Source organism: Erpetoichthys calabaricus, chromosome 1, assembly GCF_900747795.2.
Source record: "Erpetoichthys calabaricus chromosome 1, fErpCal1.3, whole genome shotgun sequence".
Lineage (NCBI taxonomy): Eukaryota > Metazoa > Chordata > Cladistia > Polypteriformes > Polypteridae > Erpetoichthys > Erpetoichthys calabaricus.
This window is the reverse complement of record NC_041394.2, coordinates 61,544,986-61,566,645: the sequence shown is the minus strand read 5'-3', so window position 1 is coordinate 61,566,645 and position 21,660 is coordinate 61,544,986. Positions and strand designations below refer to the sequence as shown.

At 39.9% G+C, this 21,660-nt stretch overlaps 1 protein-coding gene across 3 annotated transcripts in view; it reads left to right on the top strand.

Moving 5' to 3' along the window:
* Positions 1–21,660, top strand: part of LOC114650733 (alpha-1,3-mannosyl-glycoprotein 2-beta-N-acetylglucosaminyltransferase-like) — a 51,280-nt gene extending 29,620 nt beyond the window's left edge. For all 3 annotated transcript variants that reach the window (XM_028800557.2, XM_051933741.1, XM_028800550.2), the window contains exons 2-3: positions 11,113–11,929; positions 17,547–21,660. In XM_028800557.2, the coding sequence (XP_028656390.1) occupies positions 11,228–11,929; positions 17,547–18,245 (1,401 nt within the window). In that variant the 5' untranslated portion in view covers positions 11,113–11,227 and the 3' untranslated portion in view covers positions 18,246–21,660. The remainder of the gene's footprint in view (positions 1–11,112; positions 11,930–17,546) is intronic.

The window sequence follows — 21,660 nt, the reverse complement described above, 5'->3', positions numbered from 1 at the left end:
GCTGCATGTAAACTAGAACAAAAGGCAGTTTAGTAGCAAAGAACATTTGATCTTCATGATACAGCCTTTCATTGCAACAATAACACTGACACTTCACAAGAAAGATGTTGAACTTGGATCATTTGTCACAAAACGTGTCAAGATACTCAATGATGAGCCACCTGGTCCTTGTAATGGTATTTTCCTTTTTAAGTTGACGCTCCACCTGGACCTCTGTATACCTTCAGAAGTGATATAGAGAAGTCCAGACAGTTTCTCTCAAGCATAAAGTACAACTTTGCTTTTTAATAACTTCTGTTGTTGCCTCTAAAGAAGACTGCTAACCACGATTATGACAACCTTCAAAATTAAAGGCCATGTCTGTCACAAAATTGGTTAACTATCTGTACAAATGTATTTATCTAAATTTGTTCAGTGTGCTTTTTTTTTTTTTAATATGGATGATCAACAATTGGATCACTGGTATTAAATGATACCTGATGTTTCCAATGGAAAATTTTTACAAAAAGTTTACAAAATTTTTCATAAGCACAATGTTTTAGTAGGGCAGCACGGTGGCGCAGTGGGTAGCGCTGCTGCCTCGCAGTAAGGAGACCTGGGTTCGCTTCCTGGGTCCTCCCTGCATGGAGTTTGCATGTTCTCCCCGTGTTTGCGTGGGTTTCCTCCCACAGTCCAAAGACATGCAGGTTAGATGCATTGGCGATTCTAAATTGTCCCTAGTATGTGTGTGTGTGTGAGAGAGAGTGCACCCTGCCCAGGGTTTGTCTCCTGCCTTGCACCCTGTGTCGGCTGGGATTGGCTCCAGCAGAACCCTGTGACCTTGTAGTTAGGATATAGCGGGTTGGATAATGGATGGATGGATGGACAATGTTTTAGTCAGTTTTTACATCACTGATGAAAAAAACAGTATTGGGATCCCACAAATTCATCATTAGGGCAGGCAATGTATTTATTACAAAAATTCCAGTCATTCCCTTCAGTGCCTCCATTTAGTTTTAAGCGCCTACAGTTCCACTGCAGACTTAGTTGTGTCTTGCCTAACAAAGGTCACTCATTACTGAAGACTGTTGGTTTGGACCTTGAGTCATTGTGTTTCACACATGAGTAGCTTAAAAGAAGAACATCTTAAAAAAACAAAGTTGTGTTAAAAGAGGCTTTATAGTGTTAACAGTAGTCATGTGATAAATACAAAAATGTGTGTTTTTTTTAAATTTTATTATAAACCTTTACACTTTTTTGTGAAGGTTGCATCTAATCTTAAAACAATGCACTAGTAAAAGTGTTATCTTCATTATATTGCAAAATCAAATCTGTTACAAAGAACATTTACACCAAAAAATACTTCTCCCAGTTAACATAAACCAGGCTTTTGTACTCCCTGTTTCTCTTATCTTACCCTCTCTAGTGTGGTGTGCAAATGAGTTAGGATTTCAACCCAATAAATACCACAAAGTTTTTAAGTTGACCTTTATGCTTTTATAGATTCTTTCACTTACACATAGAGGGAGGCAGAGTGAGCACATCTCTAACAATTACATTAAGTAAAATTCATCATTATGGTTACAGTCCTTCTCCTCCCTTTTTTGGCTTACTCTGATGTAGCTTTATTAAATTAATGCATTACTGGTTAATTGTTATACACATTTGATCTTTATTTTGCTATGATGTGTGTGTTTAAAAATTTTTTTGAAATGGTGCTTATAACCGCACCTTGATTGACAGATTTCCAGGTTTATCAATATCTACGAGACAGTTTGTTTGTGTGCTTCATTGATTTTTGTTTGCAAGTTACCATTTTTGTTCAATGCAGCATTGTTTTTTGGGTCACATGTGGTTTATATTATGTGTAGGTGGGGCTTTTCCTAAAAACTTGCATCCCTTGAATTCTTTTACTTTTAGTAGTAATGCTGTGATTCATGGTCAATGTGTCTAAGTGGTTAGAAGGCCGTATGCTTCCAGTTTGTACCTTCTTCTACATTGGTGAGAGTTGTATTGTTAAATGTGAGAAGTCTGAATATTTTCACAGTCTCTGCCTGGGTTTCCTCCTACAGTACAAAGACTTGCAGGTTAGGTGAACTGGCCTTTCTACATTGGCCTTATTGTGTGTGTGTGTGTGTGTGTGTGTCCTGTGGTGGGCTGGTCCACTGTCCAGATATTCCTGCCTTGTGCTCTCAATTGCTGGAGCAGACTCCAGCTGCCTCATATCCCTGCTCTGGATACATGGGATAGAATGGTGCTTGGATGGATGATTGTTCAAGTGTTCCTGTCACTCTCTTACCTCCTCATAGGGTAAGGGTAATACTCCAGCCAACCCAGATACCCAAACCCTACAGTGGATCCTGATTTTATACCTGTGTCAGTTCCCCTGGCAGCTTCTTGGTATGGTAGGGAGGCATCTTTGATAGATGTCCAGAGCATGTTTACTGACTCCTCATGGTCAAGACCAACTGCTGTTTTTCTAAACTGAAGTTCCTTAACATATCTTCCTTCCATTTTAATTGTGTCTGTAGTGTGTGTGTGTGTGTGTGTGTGTGTTTTTTTTAATTAATTTAAAAATTTTTAATTTTGGTCACAAATAAGTAAATATTCAAATATATATTTAAACTTAGGTTAATGATTCTGGTTATTAAACTTGTATGTTTGTACAGGATTTCACATCACAGCATTTAGAATTCAAAGTCTGTCAGCACTTGTGGACTCACCTGGAAAAGGGGGGTCATCCCAGTATCAAGCCAGGGACTGCAAAATCTACTTCTGTCATATTTTTTTCTTTCTCTTTCTCCTTTTATAGATAGAGTAATATTTTAATAAAGGTGGCCTGAATATTTTTATTACCTCATTGTTTTAGGCATTATGCGTTAAACTGGCAGCCAGAGACTAATTGTGGGACACAGACTGTTGGCTCTTTAAAGTAGCAATTTTTAAAATTTTGTTTTTTGTTTTGTTTTTGTTTTTTTTTATAAATTATGAGTTATTTTCCATTTGCTTTGATGAGAAGATCTTAGCATTGAACAACAGTCACGGCTCTCTAGTTTAAGAGTGAATGGGACAGAGTTGGATACAAAATGATACTTTCAGGGCACCAGAAAAGAATTTAGAAAAAACTGCCTTAAGTACACTTATGGAATTAAAAAAAAACAAAAAAAAAAACCTTTGTGTAGGAGTGTAGCTGTACGTATTACTAATAAAGATCATAAGCTAACCATTCAAAATTAGGAAATGGCTGATTGTGGAAATGAAGTGCAAAAAGAGTTCTCCAAAATACTGCAGCTTTGCAAAGCACATCTGGAGTAACTTGATGCCAAAATTAATGAGGGTAAAATAAATGACCATACCTTTTACAATCGAATGTGAGCTTTTGCCTTTGAATAAGACCTTTTTAAAATTAATTTGCATTGTATATTAAAAGCGACGTTCACTCTGAAAGCCTTAGTGTGCATTGGCTTAAACAAGGAATAGGAAGTGACCTTTTTGCTAGGCATTTATTTTGCATCTTATGTTTACACACAGAAACAGGAATGGTCAGTCAGTCAGTCATTGTCCAACCCGCTATATCCTAACACAGGGTCATGGGGGTCTGCTGGAGCCAATCTCAGCCGACACAGGGCGCAAGGCAGGAACTAATCCTGGGCAGGGAGCGCGTGCATACACACACACACACACACACACACACCAGGGACAATTTAAAATCACCAATTCACCTAACCTGCATGTCTTTGGACTGTGGGAGGAAACCAGAGCACCCGGAGGAAACCCACGCAGACACGGGGAGAACATGCAAACTCCACGCAGGGAGGACCTGGGAAGTGAACCCAGGTCTCCTTACTGCGAGACAGCAGCGCTACCACTGCAAACAGAAATGGTGAATATTAAAAACAGATTGTTTTGTCTGGGCTGACAACGAGTTGAAATAATTGTTTACAGTAATACAGATATAAGGCCAGCAAAGCAGCTAAGTATACAGACTGGGTGTCCGGTGAGTGCAAGTACAGCGACATTTTCCAGTGCAGCAAGGAGCTCTTTCAATCACTTTCCAATCTGAGTATGATTTAAAGTCTGTGATTTCAAAACTCTGTTTTCATCCATCCCCACTGCAACACTGAACCAGCAATTTTCTGAAAAATATTCATCTGTGGAAAGCTTTTTTAGAATTCTGTTTTTGCTGGTTGAAAACTCCAGGGTAGTGTTGACGAAAGACGAAAACAGATGAATGTCTGCGTTTTTAAATGAAAATTAAGTAGTGTGGACCTAGTCTATGACTTCAGCTCTACTCTCTGGTACAATGCCAGCAGTATTTAGTACACTGTATTAACTCCCAAGAGGAAATTGTCTTTTTGCATGACCTTTGGTGGACAGAGTACAGGGACAGCCATTGTACAGTGCTCCTGGAGTAATTTTCAGCAATACTACTAATCAACAAAGCTATTGGTCAGTCTCGGTCTCCCTCACAATTGTGTTCACCATTTTTATACCTTTGTTGAAATTCAGCTTTCTCTAAAAAGCATAAATTGTATGGATGATGTAACAGACAGAGCAAAATATTAGAAGGTGCCAAGACTTTCAAGTTCAGGTTAGTGTCTGCACTGACTACCAGACGGAAACCAGTTTTGAGCAGCGCTATTGTGATTCCTAGTGTGAGTGTAGTTCCTTTTTGGATTACTCAGCATTTCGTTTGTTTTAGGAATGTAGGCCTTCCTGTCTGTATAATCAGGTTTCCTGCTTTGGATTACAGTGCATTCTTAGACCTGCTTTAACCGCTCAGTGTTTGCATTGAGCTATTAATGGAGAGCACAACGCTGCCTGTGTGTCACTTGTCTGTAACAACAGGTGGTCTTTTGTTATCGGGTTTAGATTGATTTTATAACTTGTATAACTATGTTAATGTTAATAAAAATGAAAGTCGGACTTACCCATGGCCTACCAAGGTTTTTACCATATACAGTAATCCCTCACTTATCGCGGGAGATAGGTTCCAAGGCCAACCGCGATAACTGAATTTCCGCGAAGTAGGGACACCATATTTATTTAATTAATGTGTATTTGGACGTTTTTAAACCCTCCCTGTATTGTTTACAACCCACCCTTTACTCTATTAATAACAGGGACAACTGCTAAGCAATATGAAATCGGTAGATACGTTTACACTTACTGTATAACGAAGTACACGTAGCTATATATGACGTGATGAATATGCTGCGCAGTAAAAATGATGACGATGAAGGTAATAATCCCCTGAATGCAGTAGCAAGAGCACATTAATGCTGAATGAGTGAGATGAGACTTCCTGGTTAATGCACCACTCCGTCGCTGAGCCAATCAGCAGCACACAGGAACTTAACTCCGTGCTCTGATTGGGTAGCTTCTCAGCCATCCGCCAATAGCATCTCTTGTATGAAGTCAACTGGGCAAACCAACTGAGGAAGCAAATACCAGAAGTAAAAAGACCCATTGTCCGCAGAAACCCACGAAGCAGCGAAAAATCCGTGTTATATATTTAGATATGCTTACATATAAAATCCGCAAAGTCGTGAATCCGCGAAAAGTGAACCGCGAAGTAGTGAGGGATTACTGTATACAGTCTTTGAGGATTGGCTTATAGGAGTGAAGATTCCTTCTTTTAAAATATATTTGTATATTTATTCTGGTCCTTTTTTCCCACAACTGATTTGTTTTTGTTTTGGAAATTTTTCTGGTGTCCCATAGTGATGCAAAGGAGATGCTTCTAATGACAGTTGAGACACCAGTGATTATGTATGGCTTTATTACATTTAGGTAATCCAAAAAAAAAAAAAAACCAAGAGAGTGTCCCCTCAGGTACTCCATTATAACAGGTACACTTCTTCTTTCCTCCTGCAAGGACACAGGTGTCGGGTTTTTCCCCTCTCCCATTCGGACTACTTGGATTATTTTTGATTTTCTGCCCCCTGGTCTGTACAACATTAGTCTGTAATGTAGCGAGTTGTTGGTATGACGTCACACACACACACACACACACACAGGAGGTCTAATGGACTCTGCAATTAAGGCACATTGCCAGAGTGCCATTGTAATAATTGCCTTCCTGTTTGTGGTGGGATAATGTTAGATTATCTGGAGATTTGCCTTTTTCAGAGCTAATAACGAAGGTTGTAGTTTCATTAGGATCAAGTTTATTTGTACAATTTAAAGCCTCCTGCTGATTACTACAAAATAACAGCTTTTTTTTTTTTTTTTAATTTCAAAAAGGGTTTGTTTTGCAGATGGGTATCTATTTTATATTCCAATGTAGGGTCCTGTCACCACTGGGGACAAGGTACAAACAATCAATCTGGAATACTCGGATTCCCAATTTGGTAACAGTTGCTTATTGGCTTACTCGGCAGTTCATTTGTTTTAGGACTAGTGTCCTTTGTTAGTTGGATAGTATAATTTCCTGTTTTGAATTTCAATGATTTTTTAGGCTTCCTCTCCACGTTATCCCTTAAGTTATTAAAAAAGAAAAAAAAGAGCACTGTTCATGTGACACTTTTTCCATTTAACATGGTTCTTTTTAATAAAGGGGTTAGAAACAAATATTTATCTCCAACACTGGTCTCGTAAAACTGTATTTGATACCAGGTTGACACAAACCTCGGGTGGGTTACTGATCTGTTGCTGAGCCACACACCCACACTTTCACTGTGCCAGTGCAACGTCGCCTGCTTGTGTAACCTTCATATCTTTTAGATGTGGGTGGAAATCAGAGTCCCACTTGAGTTTAGAGGTTGCAGTGCTAACCATTGTGCTGCATTAGGTAAGTCATGATTTACAATTTGGTTAGAACCGTAGACATGAACCAGCAAAGTTTATGATTTTTATATTCCACCTACATTTTGTGAAAGAACAGTCCACATATGAAAGAGATGTAAAAAATTGTAATGCACTCAATGACAAGCTGTTCTGTACTTTTGGCTTTCAAAGATGTGTGGATAATTTTCAAAATATTTTAAAGAAGATATGTACTTTTGGCTTTCAAAGATGTGTGGATAATTTTCAAAATATTTTAAAGAAGATATGAATGTTAAATGAGCTTTGGAAAGTTCAGATATGTAAACGGGTGGATAATTTTTTGTTATACTTTACAGGTAATGGATATGGGTGAAAATCACTAGTACACTTTTCTTTTGGGAGTCTGTATATATTTGGTTTTTTCTTACTTCTATCCTTTTTATTTCAGATTAAGCACATGCTCCCAGCTTTATCCATCCATCCATTTTCCAACCGGCTGAATCCGAACACAGGGTCACGGGGTTCTGCTGGAGCCAATGCCAGCTAACACAGGGCACAAGGCAGGAACCAATCCTGGGCAGGGTGCCAGCCACTCCCAGCTTTATACATAATGATAAACACACACATTTTTTGTGGTGAATTGGAATATATGTGTATTGAAAATGTGTCTCTTTCTAACATAGTCGTACAAAATAAACTAGAGAAGAAACAATCGGCTCAAATCGAGGCTACAGTAGTGGGCTCAAGTCACCTGTGACCCTGTACAAATATGCTGGCTCAGTAAAGTGATGGATATTTTACAATATGCTTGTTTTTCTATGTTATGTTTTTCTAACTATAGCACTTACTGTTTCTTTGTGCTTTCTCTCTGATATAAAGAAGGGCATAATATAAAAAGAATTATTCAGATATGCTTGTTGTAATGTAAAACAAACAAGGTGTCATGACAACTTTTAGTATACCTTCTGTATTTCATATTTAGGAAAAATGACTAAACTGCCTACTTCTAATAACTATATGCACATAAGTATTCTGTTTTTGTGGTATATTCCACTTTTCTAGAAACCTATGATGCTTCATAGTTTGAAGTTCTTTTGTTATTTTTCCATTAACTCGCCTATTTCTGTGGAGTTCATTTATATTCTTTTTTTGTTATTTTTTTATTTATTTTTTTTAGGATAAGGTTAAGGGAGCGTAGTAGATAGAAGGCCAAACAGTACAGAATGATGAAATGCTTGACACCAGAAATGTAAAAAATGTGTTTCCTAAATTTTATTGGCAAGCATTTGTGTGTGTGTGTTACATGGGGCTAATAGAAATCTCACACTACTGCTCTTTTCTATTTACAGACTAAGAGAAGAATTTAAACAATGAGGATCAATTAAAGGGAAAATGAGTCCCTGATTTTGAAACTGGATTGAAATAAACTGCAGCCACAGGGGTCCCTCGGGACTGGGATTTAAAACCACTGGCCTAGTTAGTGCAGGGATGATAGGGTCAGAACAAAAGAGACTTTTCAAATGGCACAACCGGTCCAGAGGTGCTTTTGTGAACAAGCGTGTTTTGAAGAGGGTTTTGAATATCGGTAGGTTCAGAGCAGGTTGAATGGTCATGGGAAACTTGTTTCAGAGCAGAACTATCCAATTCATACACCACAAACACTGTTTACACGGCAGTCCTTAAAAGCAGTCATTACATTCCTTTCCTAACAGTACTGCATATGCACAAGCCTCGTCTTCTACTACCCTAAGGTGTGATTTTTAAAGAGTGGTTTGGAGAGATTGTTTTTATTTTTGTTTTATTTTTATTAAACTTGCATAAACACAAGAAGAGGCTTGAAATATATGACCCATCTGTACACAACATCTTGGAGCAAGTAAGGAAGTAGATAAAGTAAGGAAATGCAGACACATACCAACTAAATGACAACTCACGTGTATATTGTCCATTCTCAATTGTAGTTCCGTTTTAGGAGGGCGTATTCTCAAACTTATATAAGCTACCTGTTGTCACTTCTAAGGATTAGAAATCAAAGCACACACTCACTCGTATGTTATCTAAATCTCGTGCCGTACAGCTTGTTTATATCTTTACATGTGCCAGGTAGTCGTGTCTACCTGCTCTGATGTTGGCGCCAGACCCTCGGAGTGCAGAGGAGCGGTGATTCAGTGTAGTGTGGAGAGTGGCATAGAACTTCTTAAATGCAGTTGGCGGTGGCTGGATGTGTCCAGCGTCAGGCTGCTTTACCAGCCTATGAATGACTGAAGCATCGTGGTTACACACATGTAAGGTTTATTCAGGCATAGTCTATGTATGGTTGTTCCAGGGTGGCAATCTAGCACAGGGTTTTTTTTGTTTCCCCCCAACCCCATTGTTTCTTGTTGTGCACATATTTTCATATTAGAATCCATGCAGAGGTTTATAAATGAGACCCCTGGTGAACTGGTAATTCTCAATAGACTCTGTGTTCATGAGTTAAGTTTTACTGCAGCCTGAGTTGATGTCTCCTTTCCCCTCATATGCTAACTATAGGTTGTACTTTATTTCCAGGGGGACAATCGGCTTTTTACAGGAGCTCAGTAAGTACATAAGTACAGGGGGTCCTCGGGTTACGACACACGACAGAACAGTGATGTACAGTAATCCCTCCTCCATCGCGGGGGTTGCGTTCCAGAACCCCCTGTGAAAGGTGAAAATCCGCGAAGTAGAAACCATATGTTTATATGGTTATTTTTATATTGTCATGCTTGGGTCACAGATTTGCACAGAAACACAGGAAGTTGTAGAGAGACAGGAACGTTATTCAAACACTGCAAACAAACATTTGTCTCTTTTTCAAAAGTTTAAACTGTGCTCCATGACAAGACAGAGATGACAGTTCCGTCTCACAATTAAAAGAATGCAAACATATCTTCCTCTTCAAAGGAGTGCGCGTCCGGAGCAGAGAATGTCAGAGAGAGAGAGAAAAGCAAACAAATCAATAGGGCTGTTTGGCTTTTAAGTATGCAAAGCACCGTGGCACAAAGCAGTTGCAAGGAAGGCAGCAGCTCACACCCCCTCCGTCAGGAGCAGAGAATGTCAGAGAGAGAGAGACAGATAAAAACAAACAATCAAAAATCAATACGCGCCCTTCGAGCTTTTAAGTATGCGAAGCACCGTGCAGCATGTCGCTTCAGGAAGCAGCAGCACAGAAGGGAGCAACATGAAGATAATCTTTCAGCATTTTTAGACGAGCGTCCGTATCGTCTAGGTGTGCGAACAGCCCCCCTGCTCAATCCCCCTACGTCAGGATCAGACTCAGAGAATGTCAGTGCAAGAGAGAGAGAGAAAAGTAAGTTGGGTAGCTTCTCAGCCATCTGCCAATAGCGTCCCTTGTATGAAATCAACTGGGCAAACCAACTGAGGACGCATGTACCAGAAATTAAAAGACCCATTGTCCGCAGAAATCCGCAAACCAGCAAAAAATCCGCGATTATATATTTAAATATGCTTACATATAAAATCCGCGATAGAGTGAAGCCGCGAAAGGCGAAGCGCGATATAGCGAGGGATCACTGTAACCCAAATTTTGGTGTATGTCGAAACGCACCCTAGCCTAAGTCACTTATCTATCCTAACACATTTGCAAAATCATAATCTAGAGCATAAAAACACAACTAAAAAGAGAACATATACTGTACTGTACACTGTACTGTAGTAACAGAAAAAATGAGTGTAAAAAAATTCCTTACCTTTATTCCTTCTGATCTCTTTACAATGTCTAATTTCACTTCCATCGTGATGGCTTTCCATTTCTTCGAAGCACTGCCATCTGAAGACTCTGACTTTCGTTTAGGAGCCATGATAAGGGCCAAAAAATTTGCCAAACAAAGCAACACAAATGGAACACTTCCTCCGCGCGCAAACCAAACTAGTTTGCCAACTCCCTGACTCATACGTCGTGTTACTGTGTATTCTTCTGCTGTGTGCAACCAAACTAGTTCGCCCACGTAGTCTGTAAGTACGATGCTAACGACGTAAGTTTTTATGGGAGTGAGCGTTGTAAACTCGAAACATCGTATGTCGAGACGTTGTAACCCGAGGACCCCCTGTATTGTAATATGACAGACAACAACAGCCCCTCTCAGATATTCACCAGAATGAATTAAAAGAAAACTTCTGACTTGGTCAAAGATCAGTCCCTGTGAGACATTGAATAAAAGATAAATCTATTAAAAAAATAGCTGCTAAATTTCTGAATGTGGACAACAGAGTCCGACATAACTGCAGTGTTTCTTCTGGTTGCACCTATAGATGATTGTTAAAGTTTTTTGCTCTCTGTTTCAGTCCATTGAAGGGTGTGTGTTTTTGTTTTTTCTGTTTTAGATTAATGGCAGTGGATTGATGTTAATGAAGCCCCCCCATCTCCCTTCCAAAACCCTGTCCCCTCCAAGATAAGAGATCCTGTAGGAGGAGGAGGAGCAGGAGGTGTTTGAGGAGGATGGTCCGAAGGGGAAGCCTAATACTTTGTGGAGCTGCACTCTTTGTGGCTTGGAACGCCTTGCTCTTCCTCTTCCTCTGGGGAAGGCCCACCTTCACCGGCCCTTCAAATGGAGTTGGAGTTGAACCAGGAGGCAACCGAGAATGGGTTGGTGGAGTTGACCTGACCCAGGATGTTGTGCGACTGGCTGAAGAGGTAGAAACGGAGCTGGAAAAGCAGAAGCTTCTTTTGCAGCAAATCCAGGGTCACAGAGCACTGTGGGACAAGCGAAAGCAGATAAAACAAATAAAAAATAGCGATGTGAATCCATTTCCAAAACGGGATGCCAAATCCGCAATGGTCAATGACCCAAAAATTCCCGAAGTAAAGGACATTGTTATTCCTATTTTAGTCATCGCTTGTGACCGGCCTACAGTTAAGCGATGTCTTGACAAGCTCTTGTATTACCGACCTTCCAAAGAGCTATTTCCCATCATAGTGAGCCAGGACTGTGGCCACAAGGAAACCTCCAAGGCAATTGATTCCTATGGTGATCAAGTGATGCACATTCACCAACCTGACCTTGGAGACCTTGCAGTACGACCAGACCATAGAAAGTTCCAAGGCTACTACAAGATTGCTCGACATTATCGCTGGGCACTCAATCAAATCTTCCACACATTTAAATACCAAGCTGCAGTGATTGTTGAGGATGATCTGGAGGTAAGTGCACTTTGCAGGGCTTAACACTAACTTTTAAAAACTATAGAGGTTGCTGAAACTGAACATGTGTTTGCCATTTAACAGCCGGTATTTGGAATAATTAAGATGCTGTGCAATTATGTGTCGGCGTGCTGCCACTGTACAGCATTTCACTCTGAAGTGACTTGACATGTCAGAATTCCGGCTCTGTGCACACCCATTTCTCGTCTTATGTGGTTTGCTCAAACCTAGCCTGTGAGGATTGGAGAGGTCTAATTCAATTTATTGAGCAAATGCTGAAAGATATTTTCACAGCAAACACACTCCTTATATAGCAGTGGAAGTTTAAAGTGCAACACGGTTATTTTCAAAAGACATACGGCAAGATGCTGCGGAATGAATCCTTCATTTATTTAAAGTGTGCGGAATGCGATTCCATTCCACGGTCTGTTTTATAATCTTACTTTCATTTAATACTATGCATCAGCAAAATAAAATGAGCTGCTTAAGCAGGCCTAAACTACCAGAGTTGGCTTCAATATGCAATCCTCGTACCCAACAAAGAAAGTTTTACTACTTTTGGCATAAATCTCCAGAGCACAACAGCACATGGAGCACCGTAGGGATTCCTTTCAGGTTGCAATGAATTAGTAGTTATTACAATTTTTTAACAAAGTGTAAGATTGTATATTTTAATAGGTTCCTTATACATAGAGGGTGAGTCAAAATTATGTTAACATTTGAATGGCGGAAACAATTTATTCACAAAACATACTTCATATGTGCAAGAAGATTTACTGGAATGTCTCAACCTTTTCGCCATCGTGTTCAACACCATATGTGGCACATAAACTGAATACCAAGCAGTACCAACAGTGTTAACATCATTCTGACTCGGCCTGTATATACACGTTCAGTATAGCAAATGTCATCTCTGCTCACCTTGTGCTGTACATCCCCTTTTAAATATTCAGCCGCATACCTCTTTGTAAAATAACTGGCCCCTCTTATAAAATTGAATTAACAAGGAATCAAAAAAGTTAAAAATGTGTTAAAAGAATGCTGTTTTTATTCCTTTGTAATTAAAAGATGTAATCTTAAATGTCATCTTCTCACATTTCTAGCATCAAGTGCCTCTGTTTTAGTTCCATCTTGGCTGACTTTTCCCAGCATGTGTTGTAGTTAGCGTCTTTCATCTTCACACACCTCTCTGTATTTCGACACAGAAAACTTTTATAACCGCTGCAGGTTCTGTTCTGCTTTTCAGCCCTTTTACATTCGTCTCTTGCTAAGGTAAAGGAGACTGGCTCACTAGCAGGCTTACATGGCTATATTATATATTATATATGAATAATATTTTCTTTCTTTGGCGTGGCTGCTTTATATAACTGTGTTTTTGACAGATCATTTCTTGTGACAAAGCAGGGCTTTCAATTTTTGTTATTTAAAAAGAAATGAAATTTGAAAAGAAATGGCATGATATACACTGCCTGGCCAAAAAAAAAGTCGCCACCAAAAAAAAAAAGGTCACACACTTAATATTTCGTTGTACTGCCTTTAGCTTTGATTACGGCACGCATTCGCTGTGGCATTGTTTCGATAAGGTTCTGCAATGTCACAAGATTAGTTCCATCCAGTGTTGCATTAATTTTTCACCAAGATCTTGCATTGATGATGATAGAGTCTGACCGCTGCGCAAAGCCTTCTCCAGCACATCCCAAAGATTCTCAACTCTGGAACAGGGTAAATCTGGACTCTTCAGACCACATGACCTTCTTCCATTGCTCCAGAGTCCAATCTTTATGCTCCCTAGCAAATTGAAGCCTTTTTTTCCGGTTTGCCTTACTGATTAGTGGTTTTCTTACGGCTACACAGCTGTTCAGTCCCAATCCCTTGAGTTCCCTTCGCACTGTGCGTGTGGAAATGCGCTTACTTTCACTATTAAACATAGACCTGAGTTCTACTGTTGTTTTTCTTCGATTTGATTTCACCAAACGTTTAAGTGATCGCCGATCACGATCATTCAGGATTTTTTTCCGGCCACATTTCTTCCTTGAAGACGATGGGTCCCCACTATCCTTCTAGTTTTTAATAATGCGTTGGACAGTTCTTAACCCAATTTTAGTAGTTTCTGCAATCTCCTTAGTCTGTTTGAGAAGGGTCAAATCATTGGCATGCATCAAGCAGAGAAAACATCTAACATCTTTTCCACGACCACGAGATGTGTCTTTCGACATGGTTGATTAAGAAATGAGAAGCAACTCATTCCACCAGTTGGGGTTAAATAACTTGTTGCCAGCTGAAAGATAATCGCCCATGCAGTAATTATCCAATAGGAGGCTCGTACCTATTTGCTTAGTTAAATCCAGGTGGCGACTTTTTTTTTTTTGGCCAGGCAGTGTACTTTGACATTCTGTGTAAAATGTAAATTTACTGAGCTTTTAAAATGGCTAACTTAGACTTACTTATTACATTATTTTGTTTCATTTTGTATTATGTAATCTTGTCCGGTATTGGAGTATCTGGCACTTTTTCATGCCCATGTTTTAGGTCTCATGTCCTGATTTCTTCAGTCAAGGAAGTTCCAGGCTGCTGTCCGTACCCCTCTGTTTGCCCATTTTGCTTGTCATGTCATTTTATGTTTAAGCACATGTTCTTAGGAGTTTCCAAAAACATGGAGAACAATTCAGACGTGATTAAAGTGCCCATTGCAGACTTTCATTTAAAGGTATTTGTGCACATGTCGATCACACAATATAGAAATGGCAACACCTTTTCTATGTGATTTCCCCAGCCCCCCCATTTCAGGGCACCATAATGTTTGGGACAGTTGGCATTACAGGTGTTGTGTGTGTGTGTGTGTGATTCCATTGCTTCATAGGATCCTTCGGCTTGTTTCTACCTTTTGGGGTCTTCAGTTGCCATTGTTCAGCAGCATGAGGACAAAGGGCTGTGCCAGTGAAAGTCAAAGGTAGCCATTATGAGGCTGAAAAACAAGAATAAAACCATTAGAGACATCAGTAAAACCTTAGGATTACCAAATCAACTGCCCGGAATATCATTAAGAAGAAAGAACACACTGGTGAGCTCAGTAATCACAGAGGGACTGGTAGGCCAAGGAAGACCACCACTGCTGATGATGATGGAAGAATCCTCACTATGGTAAAGAATCAGCCCCAAACGCTTGTCCGGCAGATCAGAAACCGTCTTCAGGAGGCAGAGCTGGATGTGCCTGAGGCCACACTACAAGGCACAAACTACTAGTTGGCCACAAAAACAGGATGTCCAGATTAGAGTTTGTGGAATTCTGCATAAAGTTGTTGTGGACAAACGAGAGAAATATTAATCTGTATCAGAGTGATGGCAAGAGCAACATGTGGAGATGAAAGAACTGCCCAAGATCCAAAGTAGACCACTGAATCTGTTAAACATGGTGGTAGGAGTGTTATGGCTGCCACAGGTACTGGCACACTAATCTTCATTGATGATGGGACTGCAGACGGCTGTGACACAAAGACTTCTGAGGTGTATAGAAACATCTTATCTGCTCAGGTTCCAGTAAATCAAGGAAACAACTTTGTCCTGAACATTATGGAGGGCACAGTTATATGTATTTCCCATTTTCAGTGTCAATGGTAATTTTTTTTTTATTAAATGAAAACACTTCTTTTGGAAGAAAAACTTTTAAAAAGAAAACAGCGTTTTCATATGTATCCATTGGAGTGGACCAAGCCTAAGGTGTAACGTGTCAAGGCTTCACATACAGCCGGCTAGTCGTCAAGTCCTAAAATTAGGTACATCTAACCACTCCATGGCATGAAAATTTTAGTTATTTTATTGTAAAAGACATTCAAGACAGTAGAAAAACAAATGGACACTCCTGCTGCCTCTGTGTTGATTTAAGAAGGTAAATGGAGCCAGGTGGTGCTAACCACTTGATGAAAAGACAATCAGGACCGGCTACAAAAAACTTTAAACAAACCATTGGCAATTTGGTCTTCCTGTTGAATCAGCACAGTGGATATGGTTTTCACAAGTGGCTTCTGCAAGTTGGATTATTCTTTTGTTCAGTAAATAAAAGAAATATTGTTCTGATGATCTGGTCATACTTTTTTTTGGAGCCATTTGTGATGGACCTCTGATTCCAAAGGGTTCACAGACTTTCTCACAGCGCGATGTATGAGAACAATATTGTTTAAGATCCATCACATACTGCTCACTCAAGATAGCTAAATCCACAAGTTGGTAAGGATTATGCTTTTTATCTGCCAGCTAAGCAGGATGAAATCCTGGTGCACACAAACTACTATGGGGGAGCATCTGATAGATGGCTGGTAGATGTTGACTTGCCTGTGCAGCTTCCATGGCTCGATCTTTGATAAAGGCTCTTGTGTATTATTTTACTACTCCTTTGATAACTGCAGTGCTTGGCAGTTTTGTTTCTTCCTTCCTTGTTTTTAGAAACCCTCATTCTGAAATTAGCTCTACTTATAATTCAGTGAATTCAGTTGGACAGATTTTGTGTGTATTTAGTTTAAAATTAAAATGAGTCCGTTTTTAGACTCTGAGCACCTGGTGTTCTTCAGAACAGTGAGATTGTATGATAGTCGTCAAAGCGATGTCCTCCTTCTGAAACCACAGCATTAAAGCAGGAAATGTTGTGAAGAAGAACTTTGTTTACAGGGTCATCACTATACAGCTGTGTAAGATTCTGTTGTGAGATGGTGTGTAAAATGAAAAATACGAACACTGATAAGCTGTCCTACAGATTCTACAACAGACTTGGAGAGACTCCTAAAGGCGCTCGCTCTTAGTGCCTCTGCCATACTAACCGGGGTCAGTGGGCAGTGTGCCCGTCTAGTTCACCTGCCACTGTTCACTACCAGTTTATTCACCTGTGACCTTTTCAAACCATTTCAGCTGTTACCTCAAATATCAACACTTCCTCCTCTCTTTCAGTTTATGGAGCAGTGCAGATGAAGCCCAGTAAAACACACGTAACTGTACAAATACACAGGTGATGTACTGTTTGTGCGGCAGATTATTCGTCTTCACCAGAGTGTAACGTCTTTATTTCCTGAGAACGGCTTATCTAGGACAACTGAGTTTATCTTAATGATGTGCACTGTTGTGTCAGCACAGATTTCAGTATTAAAAACATGGCGCCGGATTATGGAGAATATCCTTGAAAAGTCAAAGCCAGGACACCTTTATTTTTTTTATCCCCCCCCCCCCCCCCCCCCCCCCCCTTATTAAATTAGTTACATCTGTTTACATCACTGAGCGCTTTTTAGAAAATGGTTTGTTTCCATCCCCCAAAGACTGATTATCAATTAAAATGTGAATATCTTGTCAATAGCTTACCCAGTCTAGCACAAGTTATCACCCAGCTCTTAGTCCACTTTAGTGCAAAACAAACCCGACACCCTGCTGCCTTAACGGTTAATCAAAAAGAGATCTCGTCTTTTTCTCTCTCGTTTAAATTGAATTCTGTTCAATGTAAGGCTGTCCAAGGGAGGTTATATTGCGGGTCTCTTATTCTTCACTTAAAAATATGCTTTTAAAAAGTTTGGGTTCCGACCCCCCCATATTAGAATATATGTCCTAATTTTTATTTTCTTTTTTTGTTTTCCTGTAGGTATCCCCAGACTTCTTTGAGTACTTCCGTTCTCTCTTTCCCCTACTGCTTGAAGATAAGTCCCTGTGGTGCATCTCTGCATGGAATGACAATGGCCGTGAACAGATGATTGATCAAAAATCTCCTGAGCTCCTGTACCGGACTGACTTTTTCCCAGGGCTGGGCTGGATGCTGCTGAAAGACCTCTGGGAAGAGTTGGAGTCTAAGTGGCCTGCCTCGTTCTGGGATGACTGGATGAGGCAGCCAGAGCAGCGGAAAGGCCGGGCCTGCGTCCGCCCAGAAGTTTCTCGCACCATGACTTTCGGTCGGAAGGGTGTGAGTCTGGGTCAGTTTTTTGACCAATACCTGCGTTTCATAAAACTCAATGACCAGTTTGTGCCTTTCACTCAACGCGATCTTGGCTACCTCAAGAAGGAGGCTTACGATCGGACGTTCACCGAGCAAGTGTATGCTGCCCCAGTAGTGACTGTGGAGGAACTGCAGGGAAACCGAGTTTCCAGCTCCGGCCCTGTTCGGATACAGTACTCCACAAGAGACAGTTTTAAAGCTTTTGCCAAAGCCCTTGGGGTCATGGATGATCTCAAGTCTGGGGTTCCTAGAGCTGGTTACATGGGGGTTGTCAGCTTCATGTATCGCAGCAGGAGGGTATACTTAGCGCCACCTCCTGGCTGGACAGGATACGATACAACTTGGAGTTAACCCCTCCGCAGCAGTCTCTCCCCTTTTTTTTTGTCAGCCCCCCTCTTCTACAGTTGTGGTAGCTTCCAATATTACATTGCCTTACTTTTTTACGTTTATTTTGTTCCCCACCACCCTTTATTGTTACCATTGTTCAGCCTTTAAGCAAAACTGAATGGAGTACGTTGTATTTTTGTTTGTTTTTTTCTCCCCCACCTATTAATTGAATATATTGATACAGGGATGATGCAGGCCATCTGGTATTTATAATGCATGCTTCTTCTTCTTTTTTTTTTTTAAAATCTAGAAATTTTAGAATTGATCACCTTAAACCACATGTAAGGAACAAAGTGTTAAATTTTGTAGGCAGCAGCTGAGGGCAGTAAAAGAGGAAAAATGGAAAGACTGATACTTGAAGATGAGCGTGTAGGCCGTAGCACACTGGCAGGTAAGAAGGAAATCCAGACTGCACAAGAGTCGTTTTGTTGGTTTGTCTTTTTCCTATTTTTAGGAAAAGTATGAATTTGTAACATAAACACACAACTACAAACACTTCAAGATATTTGCTACCGGGGTGAGTATGGATGCATGCGCACATTTGTATACATTCACACACAGGCTTTGAGTACTAAAAAGGACTGCATACGTGACATCCTTGTAACTTCTTGTCAGTGCAGATTTTTTTTTTTCTAAATTCTTTTTGAATGTTTCAGGTGCAAATTTTAATATATTTAGGTCTTTTTTCTATTTTTCAGATGTTTTCATACACTTTTTTCTGTAAGAATACAATAACTTTTTCACCAAACTGATTGCTTCTGAAAAGCTTGAAGGGGAGAAAACATCCATGGTTTTTCTTCCTGGGAATTCTTTTATATCTTCTGTATCCTAGTTGTTGTTCGTTTTTCCCTTCAAATCATTAGGCACACATGATGCAGGTTGACGGTTTCCATTCCAGATTATCATGTGCTGTTTACCCTCTAAACTACATGTGATTGTCTTCACGTTAGGACTCTTTGTCTTCACGTTAGGACTCTTTGTCTTCACGTTAGGACTCGTTGTCTTCACATTAGGACTCTTGCGCCTGTACAGTTCTACTGATCATGTCGGTTACTTCCAACACCAAGTGAACAATGAAGCCAAGCGTATCCCAGACATTATGGATCTTTCAGAGATTTTGAAATCAATTGTATTTCAGCTGTCTGCTCACTGAGCATCTCCTTTCGTAGGGGTTGGGGTGGTGGGGAGGGGGGGGGTTTGGGTTTTGCCCGAGTCTGTCAGTGTGGTTGGTTTTCTTGTCTTTTTTGTGTTACCAGCCTTGACCTACCATTGTCTGCCACAGCATGAGGGCAGCATGCTCTTCGATATCCTTGGTGTCTGTAAGAAACTGTATCCTATCTGAATCAGGCATCTCTTTCAAGCGGTCTGTGCTGCACAGCCATGTGTACAGTTGCAGGATTAAACCATTGAATAGTCGTCATTTAAAGTCAAATATTCATTAGGACAGCTGGTGTGTGTGGTGTGAGTGTCTTTGTTTTGTGTGGGAGTTCCAGCGGATTCTGGAAGATACCAGGTCAAACTTTTTTTTATTCCTCAGCCCTTGCCGTTTTCTGTCCTTGCATGTTACCCTACACCCCACAGCAGACACTGCCAGTTGAAGTGCTAAATTAAAGCCTGTCCATGTTCTGTTGGCCTCACCCCGCACTGAACTAGGCTCACAAATGTCTTTGTAAGATCAGATACTCACTGATAAAATCCTAAAATTGACTGTGACTGATGAAAAAGTGATCCTAATGTTGAAATAAACAACAAAATTAGACATTGCTTCATTTCTTCAGAGGCTGAGATAGGATTGTTTGCCTTTTTGAAGATCCCGGTATAGGACATGCTATTGTGTGTACTTGTAATCGATCCTCTGCAGAAGGCTGCACTTGAGGGCAAGTCCCATCTCTTGGGTTCCTGGAATGCTGCTGATGTTTTACAGCACAGACATGGCAGATGGTTGGCTTAAATTTCAAGTGTTCCACTTGTTAAGTACAGCTAGAGTTCGAGTCTTTCTCTGATATTGGTTAGGTGATAAATAAATCGAGATGTTTCCCAATCTCTCTTACTTTGCTTTACTTTGGATCTCAACACTCAATACAGATTAATTTCTGGATATAATTCTGGTTTACTTACCTGCCTCCAAGCTTCCATTGTCAATGTGTCGGACTCCAGGACTAAAACAGACGTGGGCTTGTCACCTTTAGCTGGCTAACAGGCACACGGGTATCACTTCATGCAGTATGCACAGGAAGTTCCTCAAGTCCATCATGGTGCTATTACGGACATTAAATAAATAATAATGTGACAGTCGTCATTGGTGAAAGATCACTAAGAAGCAGGAAGTTAGGTGGCAGCTTGAAGCAGAGGCACTTTTTTTAATTTAATTTAATTTTAGGCCAAAGAGTAAATCATGAAGAAAGCAAGACTGAAGATATGGCTGGGTAAATGTTTGTACTGACTAAATGAGTGCGCTTTTTGTCTACAAAATGTGATATATGGTGACGTGTGGGGTTTTTGTTATGGGATTTTACTTTTTGGTTTGTGTTTTTTTTTTTTTTTTTTTTTCTCTCTTTACACAAATGTTCTCGGTAAATGTCCTATTGAATTGACTACAAGATCTGTATGGTAGGCAGATAACTGTTTTCTTGTTTACTGTAGAGATCTGTTACACAAGTCTTTGAAAATATTCAAATTGATAATATACTCCAACTCCTGTCTGAAAAGCCATGCTGAGGTTGCACTTTGCTTGCAGTTTCTTAAATCTCCTTGTTTTTGAATAGAAGGTGAGGGGACAAATACTTGATTTAAACAAATGGGCCCTGGTATGTATGAGTGGAACATTTTTACCAAATGTCATTTGTGTTATGTTTGTGAGCAAGAATTAAAAAAAAAAAAAAAAAAATCAGATATCATGTTAAAGGAAAATGTAAATGTGTTCTTTTTTCTTTACATCTAATAAACTTTACGTTGGGAGCAAATTGCCTTGTCCAAATGATCAGTAATTACAACAGCTTCCCTTCGTGCAAGATGGAAAAAGGCTGTCGGCAAAGGAGCAAATGCTTCTTGTCTGAGATGTTAGACTGGTAACTTACAGTCAAATCTCTTTGGTTTACCTCTACATAAACCATCTGTGTTCCTTAATACAATTATTTTATTCCTATACATGCAAACTTATTCAGGATGGAGTATGGTTTACAAAAAAATTCTGAAAATAGCATTTATTTTCAATTTCATCAGCAAATCAAATGAAAGAAAGGCTTCTGCTAGACCATCTGGCCTTTTATTTGAACATTTTATAAGTGTTCTGGTTTCGGTAATTTGCTCCCATTCTATGGAGGAGGTCGCTCTCAATGTTTATGCATTGTTTGTTTGTTTGTTTCTATCCTTTTTATTT